At 37.9% G+C, this 22,162-nt stretch overlaps 2 protein-coding genes across 4 annotated transcripts; one reads left to right on the forward strand and one right to left on the reverse strand.

The window, feature by feature from the left end:
* Positions 1–836: 836 nt before the first annotated feature.
* Positions 837–12,606, forward strand: LOC107584269 (histone-binding protein RBBP4-like). 2 transcript variants are annotated; one of them, XM_016270822.1, is made up of 12 exons: positions 837–1,073; positions 8,657–8,804; positions 9,287–9,432; positions 9,543–9,716; positions 10,056–10,171; positions 10,294–10,454; positions 10,596–10,722; positions 10,824–10,901; positions 10,985–11,061; positions 11,167–11,224; positions 11,750–11,860; positions 12,070–12,606. In XM_016270822.1, exons 1-12 carry the CDS (start codon positions 992–994, stop codon positions 12,130–12,132), a joined length of 1,341 nt encoding a protein of 446 aa, XP_016126308.1. In that variant the 5' UTR covers positions 837–991; the 3' UTR covers positions 12,133–12,606. The 2 variants fall into 2 exon arrangements, with proteins under 2 accessions (XP_016126308.1, XP_016126309.1); XM_016270823.1 differs by lacking the exon at positions 837–1,073 and adding an exon at positions 7,822–8,027.
* A 3,335-nt stretch (positions 12,607–15,941) lies between these two features.
* LOC107584354 (syncoilin-like) lies at positions 15,942–21,201 on the reverse strand. Of its 2 annotated transcripts, XM_016270931.1 has the most exons (5): positions 21,017–21,199; positions 19,294–20,056; positions 17,978–18,397; positions 17,783–17,907; positions 15,942–16,159 (listed from the first exon to the last, which is right to left on the reverse strand). In XM_016270931.1, exons 2-5 carry the CDS (start codon positions 20,041–20,043, stop codon positions 16,102–16,104), a joined length of 1,353 nt encoding a protein of 450 aa, XP_016126417.1. In that variant the 5' UTR covers positions 20,044–20,056; positions 21,017–21,199; the 3' UTR covers positions 15,942–16,101. The 2 variants fall into 2 exon arrangements, with proteins under 2 accessions (XP_016126417.1, XP_016126416.1); XM_016270930.1 differs by lacking the exon at positions 15,942–16,159 and having other exon boundaries at positions 17,655–17,907; positions 21,017–21,201.
* Between the last annotated feature and the right edge of the window lie 961 nt (positions 21,202–22,162).

The raw sequence follows: 22,162 nt of genomic DNA on the forward strand, positions 1-22,162 counted from the left end.
TCCCAACCTCCAACTCTCTTTTTTAACAAAATGTGCTTTTTTTACTTTGGACTGTGTAACATAATTTCAGCTTTATCTTTAACATCGTTCAAGATGTTTTTAACATTTCAAAACACATTCTCGTGTTAGCAGACAGAATACACTTTCACATGTGACCAACAATTCCACAACAAATATAAAATATCATAATGAAATATTATCAAAATATTCTAGGTGATATTATTAAGTGTTGCTTTTGATAAAACAAGCTCATTAAATCATTAAAAAACATTTTTATCCATTTTATTGCATATGAATGATTGAACCCTTCTCTGTGGACACACTGTTTTAGATGTAGTAGTGAGAGGACATTAAGAAACACAGATTTGGTATAATAATGAGAAAATGAAACTGAAGGTGATAATTGTGTTAAATACATTCTATTATTAATCCCCCAAAATATTTTTATTTTTTAAAGCAGTTACCCTTGCTGGACCTGTTTTGTCCCACGTCTCAAGAATGACTGATATGTGTGAGTGTGTATATATTGTTTACGTCTGACTTTTGCATCAAAGTCAGGTTGTAATATTTTTTCCCTGAATTATTTTTTTGGTAAAATTAGTCTAATATTAAAAAAAAAAAAAAAAAAAGTAGTGAAATTAAATTCAAGTCAATTGTATTTATATATACTACCAAATGTTTCATTTGGTGGCGTCGAAATATTTGATTTGCTCTCTGACTAAAACGGGACTCGCGACAAGAATATGATGACTAAAGTATATGGGAGATAACTAGAACCAGAAGATGGCAGTACTGCAACGTTAAGGATGCAAGCTCCCGTTAAAACCCAAAGAAGAAGAAGAAGAAGATTTGGTGGCGTGGTCGGAAGCGGTTGCTCTTTGTCGGGCGTGCTTCGGTGTTTGGTGGCTAACGCTAACGAGACAATTCGCTGGAAAACCCGGAAAAGTTCTGTCAGGCAGAGCAGAGAACAAACGTTTGCTGTTGTGCAGTCATGGATGAAGATTCTGAAGAGTCGATAATGGAGGACAGGTCCGGATTTACGGAGGTATACTCAAGAAAGAAAAACTCAAAACGTAAGAAATCTTCTAAGGACCAGGAAGATAGTGGGGATATGGTGGTAACTACACAAGATACAATTAAAAAAAAGACCAAAGCAAATCAGTCCAAGAGAACAAATTGTACAAAATACTGAGGAGAATGGTTTCAAAGTTATGTTGACATTTGAAAAAGAGTTCAGGAAAGCATTTGCGTTCAATAGGACTGTCCAAAGCGATCGCTAAAATCATTGGAACCGTTGTTTTGGCTAAATGTTTAGAACAAGGGAGGGTTCTGATAATTGGACAAAAAAAACAAACTACTAAATATGAAAGAAATTAATGGGGAAAAGATTACATCCAAAGAGATTGGAGTAGCTAAGGTTGAAAAGGGGGTAATATGTGGAATTCCAACATATATAACCACTGATGAAATTCATGAAAATATAAAAAGGAGGGAAAATTGTTAATGTGAGAAGACAACAAAAAAAAAGGAAGGACAACGACAGGAGAGTATCTTGCTGACATATGAAGGGAAAATGCCTGAAAAGGTACAAATGGGATATATTAGTTATCCAGTAAGAGTGTATGTCCCAATGCCATTAAGATGTTTTGAATGTCATCGAATTGGACATGTGGCTGCAGTGTGTAGGGGGAAGTAAGATGTGTAAAATGTGGAGGAGAACATGAATTTGACACATGCACAGAGGTGAATGGACTAAAATGCTGTAACTGCGGTGGTCCACATAGTGCAGCATATGGGGGATGTGAGGTACAAATTAAAGCAAGAGAAGTTAAAACAATATAAGGCTGAGAATAAAGTCACTTATGCTGAAGCAGTGAAGGTCTGTGGAAGTAAGGAGGACAGGAGGGAAGAGGTAAGGGACAAAATCACACAAGACTCAAGGAACAAAGAAAAGGGGAAAACAAAGGAGTCTGAATGTAAACATCAGTGTGCTATAAAAGAAAATGCACTAATAAGGACAAGAGAGAACTTTCTAGCCTTTATTGTAAAGGTAATTAATGTCACTGCTATGCTGCCAAGTAGATCGGCCAAGATAAAAACAATTCTAGAAGCTGCAACAGAGTTTCTAGGGATCTCTGGGATCTCAGTAAACACGATTCATGAGATTCTTACTCGATCAGCAACAGTAGAAGCTTCCCAGGTTTCTGAGTAGCTTAATGGTGATGAGCGTAATACAATGGAATGCAAGGAGCCTCGTAGCAAATGGTCAAGATTTCAAATTTTTTTTATTAGATTTAGAATATATGCCAAATGTTATTTGTGTACAAGAGGCATGGCTCAAGCCAAATTTGCAAGTTTGTATTACCAGGATATCTGTCTATTCGGTAGGATAGAGTGGGGAAACAAGGGGGAGGGGTTGTAACATTTATAAAAGAAGGAACTATGTATAGGGAATTAAATGAGGTTAAGGATATTGAATGTGTTGTGGTTGCTTAAACACAGGACAAGGCACTAGGTTTAACAGAGAATACGGTATCAAGTATAGATTTAACATTAATATATGGAATGGCTGAAATATGTGAATGGAAAGTAAGCCGTGAGAATACAGTTGAAAGTGATCATTTTCCAATTGTATGTAAATAGTAGTAGTACAGGGTGTTTTCTGCAAAGAAAATGGATGTATGAGAAAGTAGATTGGAGTTCATTTAGCAAGTATTGTGAAACATAAGGATATAGTAGTAGATGATTCAGTAGAAACATTTTGCAACTCTATTACGAATTTAATAATATAGTATATACCACAAAGAATTGCAGGACAGAAAAATCAAAATATTCCATGGTGGAAAGAGTGCAGTAAAGCAATAAAAGAAAGAAATAAGGCATTTAAACAACTTAGGAAAAATATAAATATAAGTAATTTGGTGAAACAAGAAAGCAAGAGCTAACACAAGAAGAAGAATTAAGAATGCCAAGAGAGAAGGTTGGAGAGAATTTTGTTCTACCATTGGAAAAGATACTCCTATGGATAAAATATGGAACATGTTAAGAAATATGAGTGGGAAAGGGAAAAAGTCAACTCAAATACCAATTTTAATCGAAGAGGATACAGTGGCAGTAACCGATATAAACAAAGCAAACATATTGGGTAAGGTTTTAGAAAAAGCACATAGAATAGAATTGGGAGAAGAATATGAATTAAGAAGAAATATTTTAGACAAAAATCCAGTCAAATGCCAATTTTAACTGAAGAGGATACAGTGGCAGTAACAGATATAAACAAAGCAAACATATTGGGTAAGGTTTTAGAAAAAGCGCATAGAATAGAATTGGGAGAAGAATATGAATTAAGAAGAAGAAATATTTTAGACAAAAATCCAGATATAATGAAGAAGAGAAATGGTAATAATAGTTAATAATAGGATTCAGAGTTTACTATCACAGAACTGAAAACAGCACTTCAAAAATGTGCCAATACTGCTCCTGGGTGTGACGGGATAAGTTATATAATGATAAAGCATCTGTCAGATAGTGTATTATTAATGATACTTAAGTTATATAATAAAATATGGGTAGAAGGAATACTTCCAAAGATATGGAAGCGAGCTGTAGTAATTCCTATTGTAAAACCAGGTAAAAATCCAACAAACCCAAGAAGTTATCGACCAATTGCTTTAACTTCAAACTTATGTGAATTCATGGAAAAGATCATAGTTCATAGATATGAGTTAGAAAAGAAGGGTAAATTATGTAAATATCAGTGTGGATTTAGAGATAAAAGATCAACAATGAATGCATTAATAAAAGTCAGTAACGAAATAGAGAAGGCAATAAAAATGAAAGAAATTATGGCAGTAGTATATTTTGATATAGAAAAAGCGTATGACACAATATGGAGAGAAGGGTTGTTAATTAAAGCAGCAATGATAGGAATAGATGGTAAAATGTATAATTGGTTATCTCAGTTTTTATTTGAACGAACATTTTTAGTACAAGTAGGAGCGTGCCAGTCATCAGTTTTTAAGGCAGAAAATGGTATTCCACAAGGGAGTGTAATAAGTCCAATTCTTTTTAACATTATGATTAATGATATTTTTGACAATTTAGGATATGGTGTGGGATGTGCGTTATATGCTGATGATGGTGCTATTTGGAAGAGAGGTCGAAATGTATCCCAAGTGATTTCAAGTATGCAAACAGCTATTAAAAAGGTGGAAAAATGGAGTATAGAATGGAGTTTTAAAATGTCAACAAATAAATCATGTTATATGGTGGTCAGTAGGAAAAAAGAAGTTTCTAAAGATATTGAACTACTATTGTATGGAAAACCTTTAGAGCAAGTAAAGGTTTTTAAGTATCTAGGAATTTGGTTAGATGCGAGATATACCTGGAAAAAGCATGTTGAGGAAATAGATAAAAAATGCAGGAGGATTTTAAATGTGATGAGGGCAATAGCTGGAAAAGAATGGGGTGCTGAAAAAGAATCAATGTTAACAATATATCAAGCTTTGATAAGATCTATAATAGATTACGGATGCATGATTTATTGTTCAGCATCAGAAACATTATTAAGGAGTCTAGATAGGATACAGTATAGAGCTCTTAGAATATGCTTAGGAGCAACTAAAACAACACCAATCAATGCGTTATTAGTAGAGGCAAATGAAATGCCATTGAGCTTGAGGAGAGTTCAATTGTCTTTGGTATATTGGTTGTCTTTAAAGAGTTATTCTGGAAAACATATAGCTAAAGATATTTTAAATAATTGCTGGGAATACTCAAATAACAAAGGGAGAGGATATGGATGGAATATAAATCAGTTAGCAGAGAAATATCAGATAACAAATATAGAATGTAGTGTGTCACCTGTATGGGGAGAGGTGCCAACATGGATAATTCCTGATGTTAAAATTGATCTAGAGATATTGGATAAGAAAAGAGAATGGGAGGAAATTTGTTCAGTAGGAAAAAAGAAGTTTCTAAAGATATTGAACTACTATTGTATGGAAAACCTTTAGAACAAGTAAAGGTTTTAAAGTACCTAGGAATTTGGTTAGATGGGAGATCTCCCTGAAAAAAATCATGTTGAGGAAATGGATAAAAAATGCAGGAGGATTTTAAATGTGATGAGGGCAATAGCTGGAAAAGAATGGGGTGCTGAAAAATAATCAATGTTAACAATATTTCAAGCTTTGATAAGATCTATAATAGATTATGGATGCATGAGTTATGGTTCAGCATCAGAAACATTATTAAGGAGTCTAGATAGGATACAGTATAGAGCTCTTAGAATATGCTTAGGAGCAACTAAAACAACACCAATCAATGCGTTATTAGTAGAGGCAAATGAAATGCCATTGAGTTTGAGGAGAGTTAAATTGTCTTTGGTATATTGGTTGTCTTTAAAGAGTTATTCTGGAAAACATATAGCTAAATATATTTTAAATAATTGCTGGGAATACTCAAATAACAAAGGGAGAGGAAATGTATGGAATATAAATCAGTTAGCAGGGAAATATCAGGTAACAAATATAGAATGTAGTGTGTGTCACCTGTATGGGGAGAGGTGCCAACATGGATAATTCCTGATGTTAAAATTGATCTAGAGATATTGGATAAGAAAAGAGAATGGGAGGAAATGGGTAGTATTAAATATAATGTAAATAAGTATATACAGGAAAGATTTTATGCAAGTATGCACATTTATACTGATGGATCTAAAGACCCCAAAACAGGGCTTACAGGAGTAGGAATATATATTCCAGATTTTAAATTGTCAATATATACTGTTGAAATGGTTGCTATCATAATAGGACTAACATGGGTAGAGGAAGTAAGACCAGACAGAGTAGTGGTATGCTCTGACTCTGCTTCTGTTTTAACATCATTGATTACTCGGCAATCTTCTAGAGAAGATTTGATATGTGAAATATTTACATTATTATGGCGTATACAAAAAAAAGGAGTGGTAGTTGGATTCTGCTGGGTGCCAGCACATGTGGGAATAGTTGGTAATGAATCTGCTGATGAATTAGCAAAAAATGCTTTAAAGGGGTCATATGATGCGATTTCAATCTCTCTTTGGAGTGTTACAAGCTCTTGGTGCATAAAGAAGATCTGTAAAGTTGCAAAGACTAAAGTCTCAAATCCAAAGAGATATTCTTTATAAAAGTTAAGACTTGTCCACGCCTACCTAAAATGCCTCGTTTAAACACGCCCCCCACATGTCTACGTCACTGTGTGGGAAGATTTACGTAACGCCGCCCAAATGTTCACGCAAAGAAAGGTGACGTAACTTATTCTCGCTGTAGTATTGTTGTTGCCACCGCCATGTTGTGGAGATGCTGTGTGTTTCATTGTGAAAGCGAAACTACTTTGTTTGGCCTTCCAAAAGAGGACGATATCCGCTTCGTTATGCCTGGAGCTGATCCGTGTTGGTTTCTGAGGAATTACATCAACTTCATGCTGTGGATCACCGGATCGGCTTTCACCGTGGACGAAGCGGAGTCCAGCCCGGGGTCGTCACACGTGGTTGCCGCAAGCCTTCTTTGTCGAATCCGCCGGGCGCCGCTCACTCAAGCCGCTGTGTGTTTCGTTGTGAAAGCGAAACTACTTTGTTTGGCCTTCCAAAAGCGGACGATATCTGCTTCGTCATGCCTTCCAAAAGAGGACATAATGTTTCTATAAATTGGGGCAGTTCCAACTTTGCAAGGACAGTCTGGCACTTCTGACTCACAGCCTGTAAGTACGTTTTTTTATATTTAAAGGATTTGCCACTGATGATTCAAACACGAGTTTGAGCAGTGTAGAGAAGCGCTTGTTTGTCGTTTCTCCGATCACAAATGCAGACATGGTTTTATGTTTATGCAGTGCAATATGCAACGCAAAGCGTAAAAACACAGTATAAGTCATTATAATCAGTAATTATGTTCCCACTGGACGCAACAAATACCTCGTTTGTAATGGGTTATATTGGTTTTGTCTCGTCGCACCGGGACACATGGAAACGCAGTATGGTAAAGGGCGTAACATTTCCGTTAAACACTTGAGGTATTCGGCCAATCATATGACCCCTTTAAAAAGAGAAGTAATAGGTTTTAATGTTCCTTTAAGTAAAGGCTAAATTAAAACTATCCTTAAGGAAAATATTATTAAAGAATGGCAGGACATATGGAATACAGATAATAAGGGAAGGCATTTATATAATATTAAAAAAAATGGTTAATACTAAAAGAAGTGTAAGTGGTAGAAATAGAAAAGAAGGTTATAATAACTAGGATGAGACTTGGACACTCGGGATTGAACGCTTCACTGTTCATAACTGGAGTACACGAGACTGGTCTAATATATAATTGTACAAGGTATGATGACGAAAGAAAGGAATTAATATCATTTAAACAAAAACGGGAAGGTAAATAAGGATTTGGAATACTTGTTAGGATATGAGTTTAACAGAGATCGAGAAGGATACAGGATATTAATAAAATGCATTTATACTACTGGGTTAAGTGAACGGATTTAAATATAGAATGCGGATGCTCTATTCTATTCTGGATCTTTAGGAGACCACGGATTTAGTCTGGAGGAGCTGAACACGCAGCGCCAGGTGGAGCCTGGGGAGAAGGAATAGGATGGAGCATCGAATAATTATTAAAGTAGGAATATTTGTGTATATACGTGTGTAAGAACAGGAAAAGCAAAAATGACTGCGTAACAAAAGTAGGTGGCGATATGCACACAGGATGTAACGCCACAAAACGGAAGAAGGTTTGGTGGCGTATTGTCAGCAGAGGGCAGTGTAGAGGGTGTAGCGTGTGATCCTGCTCCTCCGCAGAAGAAGCCGCTCTTCTTCTCCTCTCCGCTCATTGGTGGCGCGTGCTCTGCTGTGTCTGTCCGAGTTGGCGCGAACGTGCACGCCGGCGCGAGACAAAGAGCATCCTGCACTCGCGAGGAATCTACACCGGTATCCTGTTATCGGTCAGGTTTACGAGTGGTAGCTGTCTGTCCAGGCGTTATGGCTGATAAAGAAGGTTGGTAGGGTTCCGTGGCATTCGGGGTTCTCTCTTTTAACGGCGGTGGTTAAACTAAGCCGGCTGCGGTGGTGTTTGTTGGTGTGAATTCAGCGCAGGCCGAATCCCGCCATAACGACAGAGCTGCTGCATCAGTACAGTTCACACATTCGAGCTTGTTATGAGCACACAGTTGCTGTTTTTCGGCGTAAATGTGTTGTTGTTATGATGGGAACGTGTGAGGAAGTATCTAAACTATTAAGCTATTTAGTTAATTAGCTACGGCTAAGTTTGTTTGGCTTTTAAGTTGAAGTGTGAGTGTGGGATGAGTCGCTTCATTTCAGGAAGCTTTGAGTATTGTTTTGGATTTTTTTTGTGTTGCTATCTGATGAGTGAAAAATATTTTGGCAATGTGCACTTAATGTTAAGTTGTTGTTTTTTTATGACAGATTGAACAATATTGGTTGCATCTTCATCTTCTAGTAGATTTACATATAAATTCGACGGAAAGTAATTTATTGTAATACAGTAATTGTGTGGTGTGGTGGGGGGGGCTTTGATATTACATATTCAAGTTGCTCTAAAGAAGTATCGGTGTTGAAGTCGTTTTGACAGCTCTCATCTTGTTTTCCCGCCCCTTTTTGTTACAGCTGCATTTGATGACGCGGTGGAGGAGAGGGTGATAAATGAAGAATATAAAATCTGGAAGAAAAACACTCCGTTTCTTTACGACCTGGTGATGACCCACGCGCTGGAGTGGCCCAGTCTTACTGCTCAGTGGTTGCCAGATGTCACCAGGTAACACACGTTCACACCTGCTGACATTACCTTTGAAACAGGAATGAAATTAATGATTATTTTGGTCATCAATTAATTGGAAGAAAAATCCAGAATTACAGCTAACTGTAATTTGCTGTTTTCTAGATATGTTTTGTCCCTAAAATGTTTTATTCACTGCTGTAAAGTAATGACGAATCAATAAACAAATTCATTGTCAATTATTTCCATTATTTTGGATTAGTTGTTGGAGCCCTACTTTAAAATATTTCATTTATTGATTGAGTAGGTGTGGCTCCAAGTGATGTTTGGTGGGCTTTTTCACCCTCTCTTTTCAACTTTTTTTTTTTAAATTTGTGATGTTATGATAATAGTGATCTTTCAGGCTCACTGCTTTAGGAATGTGGTAATGAATATTGTTTGCCCAGTGTTTCTGTTTCATCACAGTTGTACATTTTTATAAAAGTAGGTGTAAATAAACACACTTGTCATCTGTTTCACAGACCTGAAGGGAAGGATTTTAGCGTACACCGTCTGGTTCTCGGCACACATACCTCTGATGAGCAGAATCACCTGGTTATTGCCAGTGTCCAGCTGCCCAATGATGATGCCCAGTTTGATGCCTCACATTATGACAGTGAAAAAGGAGGTGAGTGATTTTATATATGATGTTTAGATCATAAACTAAATTGTGACTGCATCGTCTCCACCTGTGTACTTGCCTCATGTTGTCACACCTGTTTCTCTGTTTGTTCACAGAGTTTGGTGGTTTTGGCTCAGTAAGTGGCAAGATAGAGATTGAGATCAAGATTAATCATGAGGGAGAAGTGAACAGGGCTCGCTACATGCCACAGAACCCCTGCATCATTGCCACCAAGACCCCCACTAGTGATGTGCTGGTCTTTGACTACACCAAACACCCCTCCAAACCTGGTATGAGCAATTCTGAAAAAGTTATGTCACTTTTAACTCAACGTATCTAGCAGCGTTGCCTAAAAAGCACTTAGATTGAAGACAGCATTTTAACATGTAAACACACAGCACACCGTTCAAAGCACTGCACTAAAAAATAAATTCTAGATTTGTAACCACACAAATCAACTAGTTGTTCAATGTGGTTATGACCATGCCTTATTTGGTAGGGAAAACATGATAATGGGAGACTTAGCTTTTTATTTCCAAGCTACTTGTCAACTCAGTGTTTGAGTGTAGGTATCATATGTCAATATTAAGTATTCCCTCTAAATTTGTGCTCTCCTGTGCTCCTGGAAGACCCCTCTGGAGAGTGTACTCCTGACCTGCGTCTGAGGGGACATCAGAAAGAAGGATATGGTCTGTCCTGGAACCCCAACCTGAGTGGCTGCCTACTGAGTGCATCTGATGATCACGTAAGACATTATATGGTGACCACAATTAATTATAGCTGTACAATTGCAAACATACTGAGGTTTCAGATGTTACTTTTTGTACCCTTCATTTGTTTTCAACAGTTCTTCTGTTTTTTCTGCAGACCATCTGTCTGTGGGACATCAGCACAGTGCCAAAGGAGGGAAAAATAGTGGACGCTAAGACTATTTTCACTGGTCACACGGCTGTAGTGGAGGATGTGTCTTGGCATCTGCTGCATGAGTCTCTCTTTGGGTCTGTTGCAGATGACCAGAAGCTTATGATGTAAGTTCTTTGTCTTCCTGTGTGTTTCTGTACTCTGAATGACTTTTAGCACATAGTGTAATTTTCAAAGGTATGTAACTGTTCGAACAGTGGTTATGTAATGCGAGCAGTATTTTAGTCTGATTTCTCCTCTCTCTTTAGCTGGGACACACGCTCCAATAACACATCCAAACCCAGTCATGCAGTAGATGCCCACACTGCAGAGGTCAACTGTTTGTCTTTCAACCCCTACAGCGAGTTCATTCTGGCCACCGGTTCTGCTGACAAAGTGAGAACTACATTGAGCAATTGGTTCTGTCACACCTGTGAACACTTATTAAATGTGCTTCTATATTTAGACCTCTTAATTGTGCTTTTTGTCTCTCACAGACTGTTGCATTGTGGGATCTGCGAAACCTGAAGCTGAAACTTCACTCATTTGAATCGCACAAAGATGAAATCTTTCAGGTATCAAATCCCTTCCTGCCATGATTGTAGATGAAATTAAAGATAAATGAGTGCAATAACAAACTCTTCAAATGTGTCCACAGGTTCAGTGGTCACCCCATAATGAGACCATCCTGGCCTCCAGTGGAACAGACAGGCGACTCAATGTTTGGGACCTCAGGTGGGTTGTCTCATTTTCATTTTACTCACTACTACCGCAGAAATGGAAAATACTTTATTATTAACATCTTTCTACATTAATGAGAATTCATTGTTTTTCTTTTAGTAAAATCGGTGAGGAACAGTCACCAGAAGATGCAGAGGATGGACCTCCAGAGTTACTGGTGAGTAGTAATGTTGTTCAGTTTTATTTTAAGTGTATGTATATATTTAGATAGTTATTGTGTTTTTCTCTGAGGTAATGTTATGGTGCGTTCAAGTCATGTCGGATAGATCGTATTTACGAGTTGAACGCACATGAACGCCACCACAAAGTCGTTATTATGCGTGGGAAACTTGAAATTTTCTTTAAGCCCTGAGTTTCCGAGTTGGGGGCGTGTCAATGAGAAACATGGCGCAACTCGATGGATGCAACTTCTGTAGTTGACGGTAAATTTTTCTTTAAATTGATAGTTTAGTTGTCCTATAAACTTAAATTGGTCATGTTCTTGTTACGCAGCTGAAATCCAAGTAAAAAAATGCAGACCCTGTTGTATTTTATTAAAAGAAGGTACACCACCATCTTGTGCCGACTAAACGGACTTGAATGCACCTGATGTCGTAATTACGACTTGTCAACTCATAAGTACGAATGTCCCAGGAGAACTTGAACGCAGCATTATTTACTATTTATTTTCTAAAAAATGTAGTTCATACATGGAGGCCATACAGCCAAGATTTCGGACTTCTCCTGGAATCCAAATGAGCCGTGGGTGATTTGCTCTGTTTCTGAGGACAACATCATGCAAGTCTGGCAGATGGTAAGGACACAATCAGCTTTTAAGCCTATTTGTTACAACTTTGAATTTTCTATCAGCTCCTCTGCAATAAATAAACATCAGCTCAAGTGTATGCCACCCCTAAATATGGACGTTGGAGGAAAAAGTTGTTTGTGCAAAAGAGTTTTAGCATAACCTTTCTAGTTTTATCTTATAGCTCTGTTTTATATGCATATTTCTTATTATTTTAGGCAGAGAACATCTACAATGATGAGGACCCAGAGGGGTCAGCAGACACTGAGGTTCAGGGATAAAACGGCTCTTTACACCACCCCACTCTCGGCATAAGACAAAACTCTTCTAAAAAAAACTGTGTCTACACACAAGTGAAGAACTTAAGTGCTCTCCCCTAAGTAATGGAAAAGGAATAATTGACTGTTTCCCCACCAGGCATTTTCTACTACTGTTAATAGAGTATTTTTCTAAGAAAAATGTCAGTTGATCATTGGTCAATATCAGAATGAGACAAATGAACCTTCTTATCCCTTCCCACCAGTGTCTCATGAAGATTTCCTTGCGGTTTAAGTATACTTAAAGTATTACTTAATCTCAGAAAAGTTTATTCAGGTGTGTAGTATATTGTGACCAGAGTGCAGTGGTACAATGTTGATGATCAGTAGATTTTTTTTTTTTTTTTTACTTGTCCTACAAATGCATTTTCCCATTTAAGTATCCATTTAATTACTGGCTAGATGTATTGGTAACTTAAGCTCTAGTGTACTTTTTTTTTTATTTTATTTTTATTTTTTTTACTTTGAGCTTCATGTATCAGTCAGGTGGTGTTTAATGTCTTTTTAATGTGACTTTTCAATGTTTTTCTCCTGTATGTCCATACCGTTGTACAGAACATTATGAATAAACCGTTTTTGTTGATAACATTTATTTTATATGTTGTTGGTGACGCAGCTTTTGTAAGATTTTCTGTTAAGTGCATTGTATATCTTTTACATACATTGCCAAGTTCTAAAATGTGAGAAATTGTGCGTGACCCAGGCAGCAGAAAATGATTACCATTGTTAACCAATCAGAAAAGTTGTAGGCGGCTGCATGCCAATGGTGTGAGTTAGGGGCGGGGCTACCTGTTTGTCTGTGGGCTTGGCTCTTGCCAGCTTTCTAGTGATGGGATGTTCGGATCATTTTACCGACTCAGACCTTTGAGTCTCGTTCAGCAAAATGAACATATTTTTTTGGTTCATTTTAGCAAAATACAATTAAAATGTTACTTGTTACTTCCCTAACGTCTACTAACGCAAACGTTGATCACTACAAACAATACAAAACTGCTATAAGAAACAGAAGAGATGAATTCATTGTTTACCTGGGTCTTCAGTCTATGATTAGCTCACCTCACCTCTTATCTGACAAGCATTGGTGAAAGCTTATGGGTCGTCTCTGTTATAGTATGATTAATATGAATGTCTCAGTCTGTGAGGACTTACAGTTGTGGTTATGTTTGCCTATTTTGTTCCGTTATGATGCTTGAAATGCAAAATAAAAAACGCTTATGGTGATGAATGAACGACTCGGAAAAACCTGGAGACTCAACCAGGTGAACTACTTGACTAATTCCAGTACAGAACCTATAGGATGTTGCGCATGCGCGACTGAACGAATCACTCCCCGAGACGCATTAAAGATTCGTTCAAAATGAACGAATCGTTCAAGAACGACCCATCACTACAGCTTTCGCGCTTCACAGCAGGCTCGGGGACTGCGCTGAGACTGAAAGCAAAAGCGATTTTTGAGGTAAGACTTTTTTTTTTTTTTTTAAGCTTGTCAATTATGGGGTTTTAAATCAGTACTGCAGTATTATAGTATAACAGCAAGTTGCCTTAAGATAAAAAGCAGGTAGTGTTTCGTACTGGTTCTTTATTTAGGTCTTTGGTAGGTATGTAATTAGTATTGTACTTGTAAGAGTACTTTGTCATTCTTTTTTTTACGAGTCAATATACTTAAACAGCAGAGATCATCACAGGATAAAAGATAGCTGGCACTTACCCTTCCTCCCTCATGCTCATGTTCAGAATTTGCCGCAGTTCCCTCTCTCATAAGTGACCACAAAAGATTTATTTGAGATGGATATTACAACCAGATGTAAACGACGATCTGTCTTGCCTGCCTGACCACTTGTAATTGTTAACCAAACGAAAGGCAAAAAAGAGACTGAACAAAACCCAGTGTTCCTCAACAAATGCCTTTTATTTTTGTTATTACCCAGATTAAAATTTTCTACGTTTTAGGTCACAAATGTTTTGAAGTAGCAACTTATTCAGTAAAAAACAAAAAAAAACATGCTCCCTGTCACTCAGACAGAGTTCATATCCTTGTACTGTACTCTATTCACAACTAGGTACGAGTCATAAACAATATTTCTAATTCTTGTTTGGTTCATCTTATTAACAAGACAGCAAATCAACCAATAGCTTAATTCATCTTCTCGAAGTCCTTCATCTAGACGTTCTCATCATCATGCTGTCGGCATGTTTGTGGAGCTCTCCTACAGTGCCCAAATAAGTTTTGCCCACTTAACTCACAAGAGAAAGCACTTTCACTGCCACCACTTGATATATGAGCTTTATTCCCTCTTATACACACAACAAAACCGTGTTTTAAGAACATTCTAAACTGTAACTTGTCAGATAAAGATCTGGATATCTGACACTATTGGTACTTGCTTTTTTTCTTTTCTTTTTTTTAAGTCTAATTTGACCTTTGCAGAAAACACTGTTGTGCTTCTTCAGTAAACTGGGGTTACTGCTTTGGTGATTGACTATTCAAGGGGTCATATGATGCTGCTAAAAAGAACATTATTTTGTGTATTTGGTGTAATGAAATGTTTATGCCGTTTAAGGTTCAAAAAACACTATTTTCCACATACTGTACATTATTGTTTCTCCTCTATGCCCTGCCTTTCTGAAACGCGTTGATTTTTATAAACCTCATCGGTCTGAAAAGCGAGGTGTGCTGTGATTGGCCAGCTATCCAGTGCGTTGTGATTGGCCGAATACCTCAAGCGTGTGACGGAAATGTTACGTCCCTTATCATACTGTTGATGATGCCCTGTCTGGCCGGAGCGATGATTCAAAAACATGAAAAGCCATTATAAACGAGGCATTTGTTGCATCCAGTGGGGACATAATTATGGATTATAATGACTTATACTGTCTTTTTACGCATTGCGTTGCATCGCGCCGCGTAAACATAAAACCATGTCTGCATTTGTGATCAGAGAAATGACAAACAACAAGCGCTACTCTGCCCAAAAAACTTGCTTTAAATATAAAAAATATAAAATATGAAAACTCTTTAAATATATAAAACGTATTTACAGACTGTGAGTCAGAACAGCCGGCATTGTAGTCTACTCCACCAGGATCAGGAAACAGTCCTCCATAAAATGCGCTGCACACATCTGAATATTTGGGTTGAAGTGTTCTGGAACAGTGTTGTAAATGCAGCTTAACCACTGATTTCTAGTCTTGTCCTCTTTTGGAAGATCAAACAAAGTAGTTTTGCTTTCACAACGAAACACAGTGTCACACACGGCGGCCTAGAGTGAGGAACGGCCGGAGGGTTAGAGTGAGCAGAGGTGGGTGGCGGATTCGACGAAGGAGGCTTGCGGCAACCACATGTGACGACCCTGGGCTGGACTCCGCTTCGTCCACGGTGAAAGCCGATCCGGCGATCCACAGCATGAAGTTGTTGTATTTCCTCAGCGACCAGCACGGATCAGCTCCAGGCATGACGAAGCCGATATCATCCTCTTTTGGCAGGTCAAACAAAGTAGTTTCGCTTTCACAACGAAACACAGCGCCTTCAGGACATGGCGGCAGCGGCAACAACAATACTACAGCAAGAATAAAAGTTACGCCGCCTTTCTTTGCGTGAATATTTGGGTGGCGTTATGCAAATCTTCCCACATAGTGATGTAGACATGTGGGGGCGTGTTAGAACGAGCCGTTTTAGGTAGGCGTGGCTGACTCTTAATTTTTATAAAGAATATCTCTTTGGATTTGAGACTTTAGTCTTTGCAACTTTACAGATCTTCTTTATGCACCAAGAGCTTGTAACACTCCAAAGAGAAAGGAAACATTTTAATCCCATCATATGACCCCTTTAAGGATACTATTAATAAGAGAAGAGAGGCAGTTTCGATTAAACTATGAAAACAATATATCAAACACATTTGACATAAGATAATCAATAACACAAACTTTAGTTCATTAGGCTTTTTCCACCACCACACAGTTCTCTTGCTTGCAGGTGCCCTCTACATGCTCTCTGTAAGACAATAAAGGCGTAAAGTATAGATGTGCCATCCTAACCAGATGCAGTGCAGTAAGTTTTCAGCAATTAGTAAAAGTAAATTGTCTGTCCACACTGAAAGTGGAAATCCAGTACAATCAGCCAATCAGAACGTAGGGTAAGATGGAGGAAGATGTTCCTCTTGAGAACAATGTGCTTTTATAGGGTACATTTACACGACAACGAGGTACTAAAAACGGAAAATGCTATTTTTTTGCATTTTTGAAAAGCTTTGTATACAGACAACAATGTTGTCAAAAGTATCCCCATTCACATGGATTTGCGAAAATGTCTGAAAATGCTGAATTATACATGCCAGGCCAGTAGTGGGCGGTCACTTTATTAAAATAAAAAATAAAAACCTACGCACTTGTGCACATATGCGTTCTTCTACAGAGCCGTGAATATCACCATTGTTGGTTTTGGTTGCCAAGTACTCACGCATGCCTATAGACTAAACACATTATACATATGCACATGATGTGGTTTTGTAATTTACACAGACATAATAACGGTAGCGTTTTCAAAAACGTACACTTTCAAACCCTTTTTCAAAAGTTTGCGTTTTCAGGCCCGCAAAACACTGTTGTCGTGTAAATGATCAGCCAAAACCCATAAAAAGTTTTCAGCTTTTAGCTGAAAACAGTGACATGTAAACACCCCTTAAATAGTAATATATGTTTTATATAAGTGTAGCGTGTAAAGAATGATGATGCATCAGCCAATGTGTTATTAAGGGAAATAAACTGAAACATTTGCAAATTAGTTGTCAAAATGTATTAATGACGTTTGATATCATTCTTATTAATATTTATATATTTGTGTATATTTACATCAGTAAGTGGCATTGATGTAACATACTAAATCAGCTATTGTATTTAAAATTATGTTTTGGCACTTTAGTAAATAATTGAACAACTGATGACAGGCAAAGCAGCATCAGACTAAAAGAGATTCATCTGAAAGTTACATTTATTTTATGACTTATACAGGCATATGGGGTAACACTTTATTTTAAGGTGTCCTTGTTACACGTTACATGTACTTACTATTATAATAACAATAAATTATGCATAATTACATGCAAGTAACCCTTAAACCAAACCTTAATCCTAACCCTAACCATATAGTAAGTACATGTAGTTAATTAATATTACTCAGAACTTAAATGTATAATTACACTGTTGCAAGGACACCTTAAAATTAAGTGTAACCTATGGATATTTCCATATTTAATTGCCTATATTTTAATTAAAGATACGTCATAACTTGATTTGACTGAATTAGCTTATAGGTTTTAATGAAAAGTGAAGATGTACGTCTAATTCATGGAATTACTGAATTATAACATTATGAGTTACCGTAAATAATAAATAAAAAATTGGGGTCATCATGCCCCGGGGGAATCTTACCCCCTTTTAATATTTAATAGAGTAAACTTTTGGACCAATGACATATCACTGTGGGCGGTGCTATCTAGTTTAGTGTGATAGAACTAGAAATATTGCAACTGTCTTTTTATCACTTGGTACATGCATGGTGTAATAGTATTTTCCCTGTTTAAAAAAAAAACCTCTTTGAAAAAGTGTCTGCACTTGCCTGTAGAAGAACAGCTCTTTGGCCGTGTTGTTCTTCAGCATATCCAATTCTTCTGTCTTCTTTATCTGGATCTTGAGCTCAGTTTTCAGTTCTCTGATATTCTCCTCTAAGGTATCAACTGTGTCCTGAATGAAGAACATTTAAACATTCAATAACTAAAATGACAATTATCTAAAATCTGTGAAAATTACTGACCCGATATTGTTCCACATTTTCCCTCCTCTGTCTCTCCATTAGTTGGATCCTCTCCTCCAGACAAGTCCTCTGGAGTCTCAGCATCTGCTCCTCTTCTCTCAACGGTCCTAACTGGGCCCTCAGCTCCTGGCACTGCTCTTTAGCCTTACTGAGGGCATCCGTGGTGGCCTCACGTCTCTTCAGCAGGGACACTAACCGGGGCTCGTAGAACTCCTCCAGAGCTTTAATCCCACCATGCAGGTACTGCTGGAGGTCACAAGAGGCCCGTCGTCCTTGAGTTACATAAGAGCGATTTTTCTTCTTGGTGGATTCCTGAGTGGTGTTCAGTTGCTTTTGTAGTTCCTGCAGGTGGCTTTGGTGATCTGAATGGATCTTGGCGATCTCCTCAGTCAGCTTAACAGCAAGGGCCTTCAGCTCCTCCTGAGCCAGAGGGTTTTGAATACAGTTAGAGTGAATTTAACACCCATTTATCACAACAACAGGGACTGAGCAACTTAAACCAGGGGTCTCCAACCTTTTTTATACCATGGACCTTTATTTTTGTTTTGACAATATTCTCGCAGACAGGAAATCATCAAATTACGTCTCTATATCAACTACATGCAACAACAAACTAAAACTAAACAACTCACCATAATAATCAGTGGGAGCACTGAGCTTGTTTCCCTGCAATAATAAGGTCTCAGCAAGGAGGGATGGGTGACAGTTAGTGTCTAAAACTAAACTAAAGAAACTTTCGAGAGATGTTTGTTTCCCATTGATGTTAATATTAGCTGAATCTTAAAGGATTTTCTGAAATCGCGCTCTATGTAAATTTGGATATTAGCTATCAAAGGGGAAACACACAATAAATAATACAGTGGGATAGCATATAGTCTAGACTAATTTTGCGTACTTGCGGCCCAACAGCAGCTGTTTCACGGCCCGGTACTGGGTCGCGACCCCGGGGCTGTGGACCTCTGACTTGAACCATATGATTTTCTATGACATTTGTTTTACAAGTTTTATTGGTTGGAACTTGTCAGGTATTTAAAATAATCTGGTTAACACATTTTGCAAGAAAGAAATTCAGTTCATTAAAAATAACCTAATTTTTGTTTTGGGGCCACTGAGAATGCTAACAGAGCAAATCTGTTAACTACAGGCCTGACCAGGAAAGCAGAAAAAAATACCTCACCCGGTGTCCTTTTGCTATACAGTTCTAAACAACATTTGTAAATCCTCCTAATCAATATAAAAATCTTGCTTAAGTTTAATATAAAAAAACTGAAATCTTTTGTGTTTCAATGTACTTGTACTAGTTCACTTAACACTACCTGAGCATGGTTGAGCTGCTCCACCTGTTTCTGTTGTAATTCAAGCTGCACTTGTCTCTGTGCACAGTCTCGGGCCGCTATGAAGAGATGTCTCTTGGTCTTTTGAGTTTCCTCCTGCAGGCTTTGTCTTTCCAGTCCGACTTTGGACAGGAGGCCTTGTTCTTCCCCCAGAGCCTCCCTCACAGTCTGCAGCTCTTGGGCCATTGGCTCCTCCAGCTCCAGAAGCTCCTGAACCAACTCATCCCTTCTGCGCTCCAACTGGCCCACCTCCTCAATACAGCTCTCAAATGCTTCTCTGAGCTTTTGTATTTCCATGGTGGCAGACAACTCAGGCCTTGCCTCAACAGGGATGCCAACAGCATTATCTTCGACCTCCAACACAGTTTGCTCTTTCTCAGGAATGCACGTCTCTCCGAACTTGATTGTTTTTGTGAATCCATTCTTGTCCGTTTTGTTCACCGTTTCTGAAAATAACTCCAGTGGTGCAGTAGTTGGATGGGCTGCATCAAAAGCATCTAACTGTGCCAACATCTGTTGCATAAGTCCATTAAACTCAGCTTGCAAAGATTCTCTGCATTTTACTGAATAAGGCATGGACTCTCCAGGAAGAGTTAGAGCAGCCTCAATCTCTTCCAAGCAGTCTTCAAAATAGTCTTCATTTTCCTCCTCAATGAATAAGGGTTCAAACGTTTTGTCTGTCTCCGACAGAGACCCATAAGCTTGCTCAAAGTTCATTTCTTGATCGTCCATTTTATATGTTGACCTATGAGGTGAATATTATGGGAATGCCAGTTAAGTCCGAATTAACTACGGCATGTAGTTTGTATTACTTTCACAGACACCAAATGCATTGATCACTATATTAACACATCTTGTGGTTAGCCATCAAGTTCATTTTATAGTTTAAGTATGTACAATGTGCTGTGTGAACTGTGATTCTTGAGTGATCAAAGGATGGTGAGAAGAAATCTGAAGCGAATGCGTCATTGAAGGACAGCTGCATAAACTTGTCGAACAGCTGACTGATCATGAACCCGTAGATTAACATCTGCGAGTGGACCTTTGGTCAGTTGTATATGTACACATTGGTACAGTACATACATGCTTTTGGATGTGGCAAACATGAAGTGAATATAACGGTAACGTTTCTACAGATTTCTACAGATGCATCTTCTGGATCTTTATCAAAATGCTGTCAATCGCCAAAAAGAGGAAACAATAAATTTTTTGCACATAAACCTTGCCCAAATTGTATGATTTAAGTATCTAGAAATACCCGTCAGCTATTTCGTATGCCAGTCTCGATGGGACACAGAGCAGCTGCTGAAACTGGCAGCAAGAACAGACAGAGAACATTCCACCAGTGCCAATAATCCCAAAATCCCCATCATGAACAACTGCTCATTCCTTCGACATGTTTACTCAAGCATACTATATGACATATCAGCAGTTTTGCATGTTGTTTTGAAGTAACTAATAACTCTAATCAAGTGAAAATAGATGTACATTTGTCTTTAATTAATTAATTTCCTCCAACTTTCCAGACTTGTGAAACCATCGCCAAGAATAGAAACAAAGTGTGAAAGAAAAACCACGAAAACACTGTGCAGTGACTGAGTAGGTAGTGATATGACAAGTCTAAAGATGTAGATATAGAGCTCTAGGATACTGTGCCAATGTAAATATTCTAAAATCAAAAGCCTTTAAGGAAAAAAAAACTTACGAGTTTCCAGGACAATAACCATGAAGTGAACCCAAAGTGAAGAGCTGGTAGCCAACTGAACAGGAAAATAGGACAGCAGTAGTCTAGCCTCTCGCTGACCGAGTTTAAACATATGCCGCTGGTCTCTCAGGCAACGTTTTATCTGTTTACATTTATTAATAAACAGAAGGGGGAAGAAATATGAGCTTGTACAGCATAGGCACCAACTCGAGCTAATCAGAAATCATGAGGTCCTCTGGGAGGCGACATCCTCACTGGAACCAATAGGATAGCAAAGAGCAAATTTTATGCAAATAACTTATAATCAGTATCCAATGGGTGGGAAGTGTAGGGTCCGCACATGGGCATCATAGCAAAAGAATCCAAGAGGGGTGGCCGCACTAAAGTGACATGCTGCAGTCACCAATAGGGGCCACAGGGAGATGCTCCTGAAAAGTTGTCATCACTTTTGTGGTTTCATAAACGGCACTGACCTACATTCAGGAATGACCTGAAAGCTGGGCTCTCATAAAGCATGGACAGGATTGAAATCAAGTGGAAACCGAAAGCTCCAAGAGAGTGATTATAGATAGTGAGATATGAGGAGTGAGCGTTTGTTTAGAAGAGCCAACAGCGCCAAATTCCCACCATGCCTGCTCATTTTCTCAGCTGCTTATAATAGACATCACAGATCTAAATAGGTGTTTCACAGATCAGTAAAGTTGGTACAAGATAGATATTTTGAGACAGCTAGTTTCAACAAATTAATAATTTGGTGCTGCGATAAAGGCCTAACAAAATATTTCAACCAAGATAAGATGCCAAAATACAATTTGTAATAAAAATAATAACGACATGGTGAAAGTAGGCTATTTCTAAATATGTGAGAAATCAGTGTTCTATTTCTAAATCCTTCTTTAGCAAGAATTGTCATGTTTGTTCCAAATTAATGGAACAAGGAACAAATGGCTAATGCACTGTTAAACTTCTAGTAACTACTATTAACTAACAAGAAACTCTGATTAATGAGTTAGTAAGTAAGTGCTCAGTTGAAAGTAGTAGTTCACTATTAGCTAATAAGTAACTACTGTTTTTTTCATATCTCCCAGAGACCTTTAAAAGAACTACTGTATTCAGGTTCTTAATTAATGTGAATAATGCAAAAAG

Source organism: Sinocyclocheilus grahami, unplaced genomic scaffold (genome assembly GCF_001515645.1).
Source record: "Sinocyclocheilus grahami isolate Dianchi unplaced genomic scaffold, SAMN03320097.WGS_v1.1 scaffold58.1, whole genome shotgun sequence".
NCBI lineage: Eukaryota > Metazoa > Chordata > Actinopteri > Cypriniformes > Cyprinidae > Sinocyclocheilus > Sinocyclocheilus grahami.

Coding starts and splice junctions, on each gene's coding strand:
- LOC107584269 (XM_016270822.1), top strand. CDS start 992: ATGGATGAAGATTCTGAAGAGTCGATAATGGAGGACAGGTCCGGATTT. Junction 9,717..10,055: donor CAAACACCCCTCCAAACCTG/GTATGAGCAATT, acceptor TGCTCCTGGAAG/ACCCCTCTGGAGAGTGTACT. Junction 10,172..10,293: donor TGAGTGCATCTGATGATCAC/GTAAGACATTAT, acceptor TTTTTTCTGCAG/ACCATCTGTCTGTGGGACAT.
- LOC107584354 (XM_016270930.1), bottom strand. CDS start 20,043: ATGGACGATCAAGAAATGAACTTTGAGCAAGCTTATGGGTCTCTGTCG. Junction 18,398..19,293: donor AGCAGCTCAACCATGCTCAG/GTAGTGTTAAGT, acceptor CCTCTGGCTCAG/GAGGAGCTGAAGGCCCTTGC. Junction 17,908..17,977: donor AAAATGTGGAACAATATCGG/GTCAGTAATTTT, acceptor TTCTTCATTCAG/GACACAGTTGATACCTTAGA.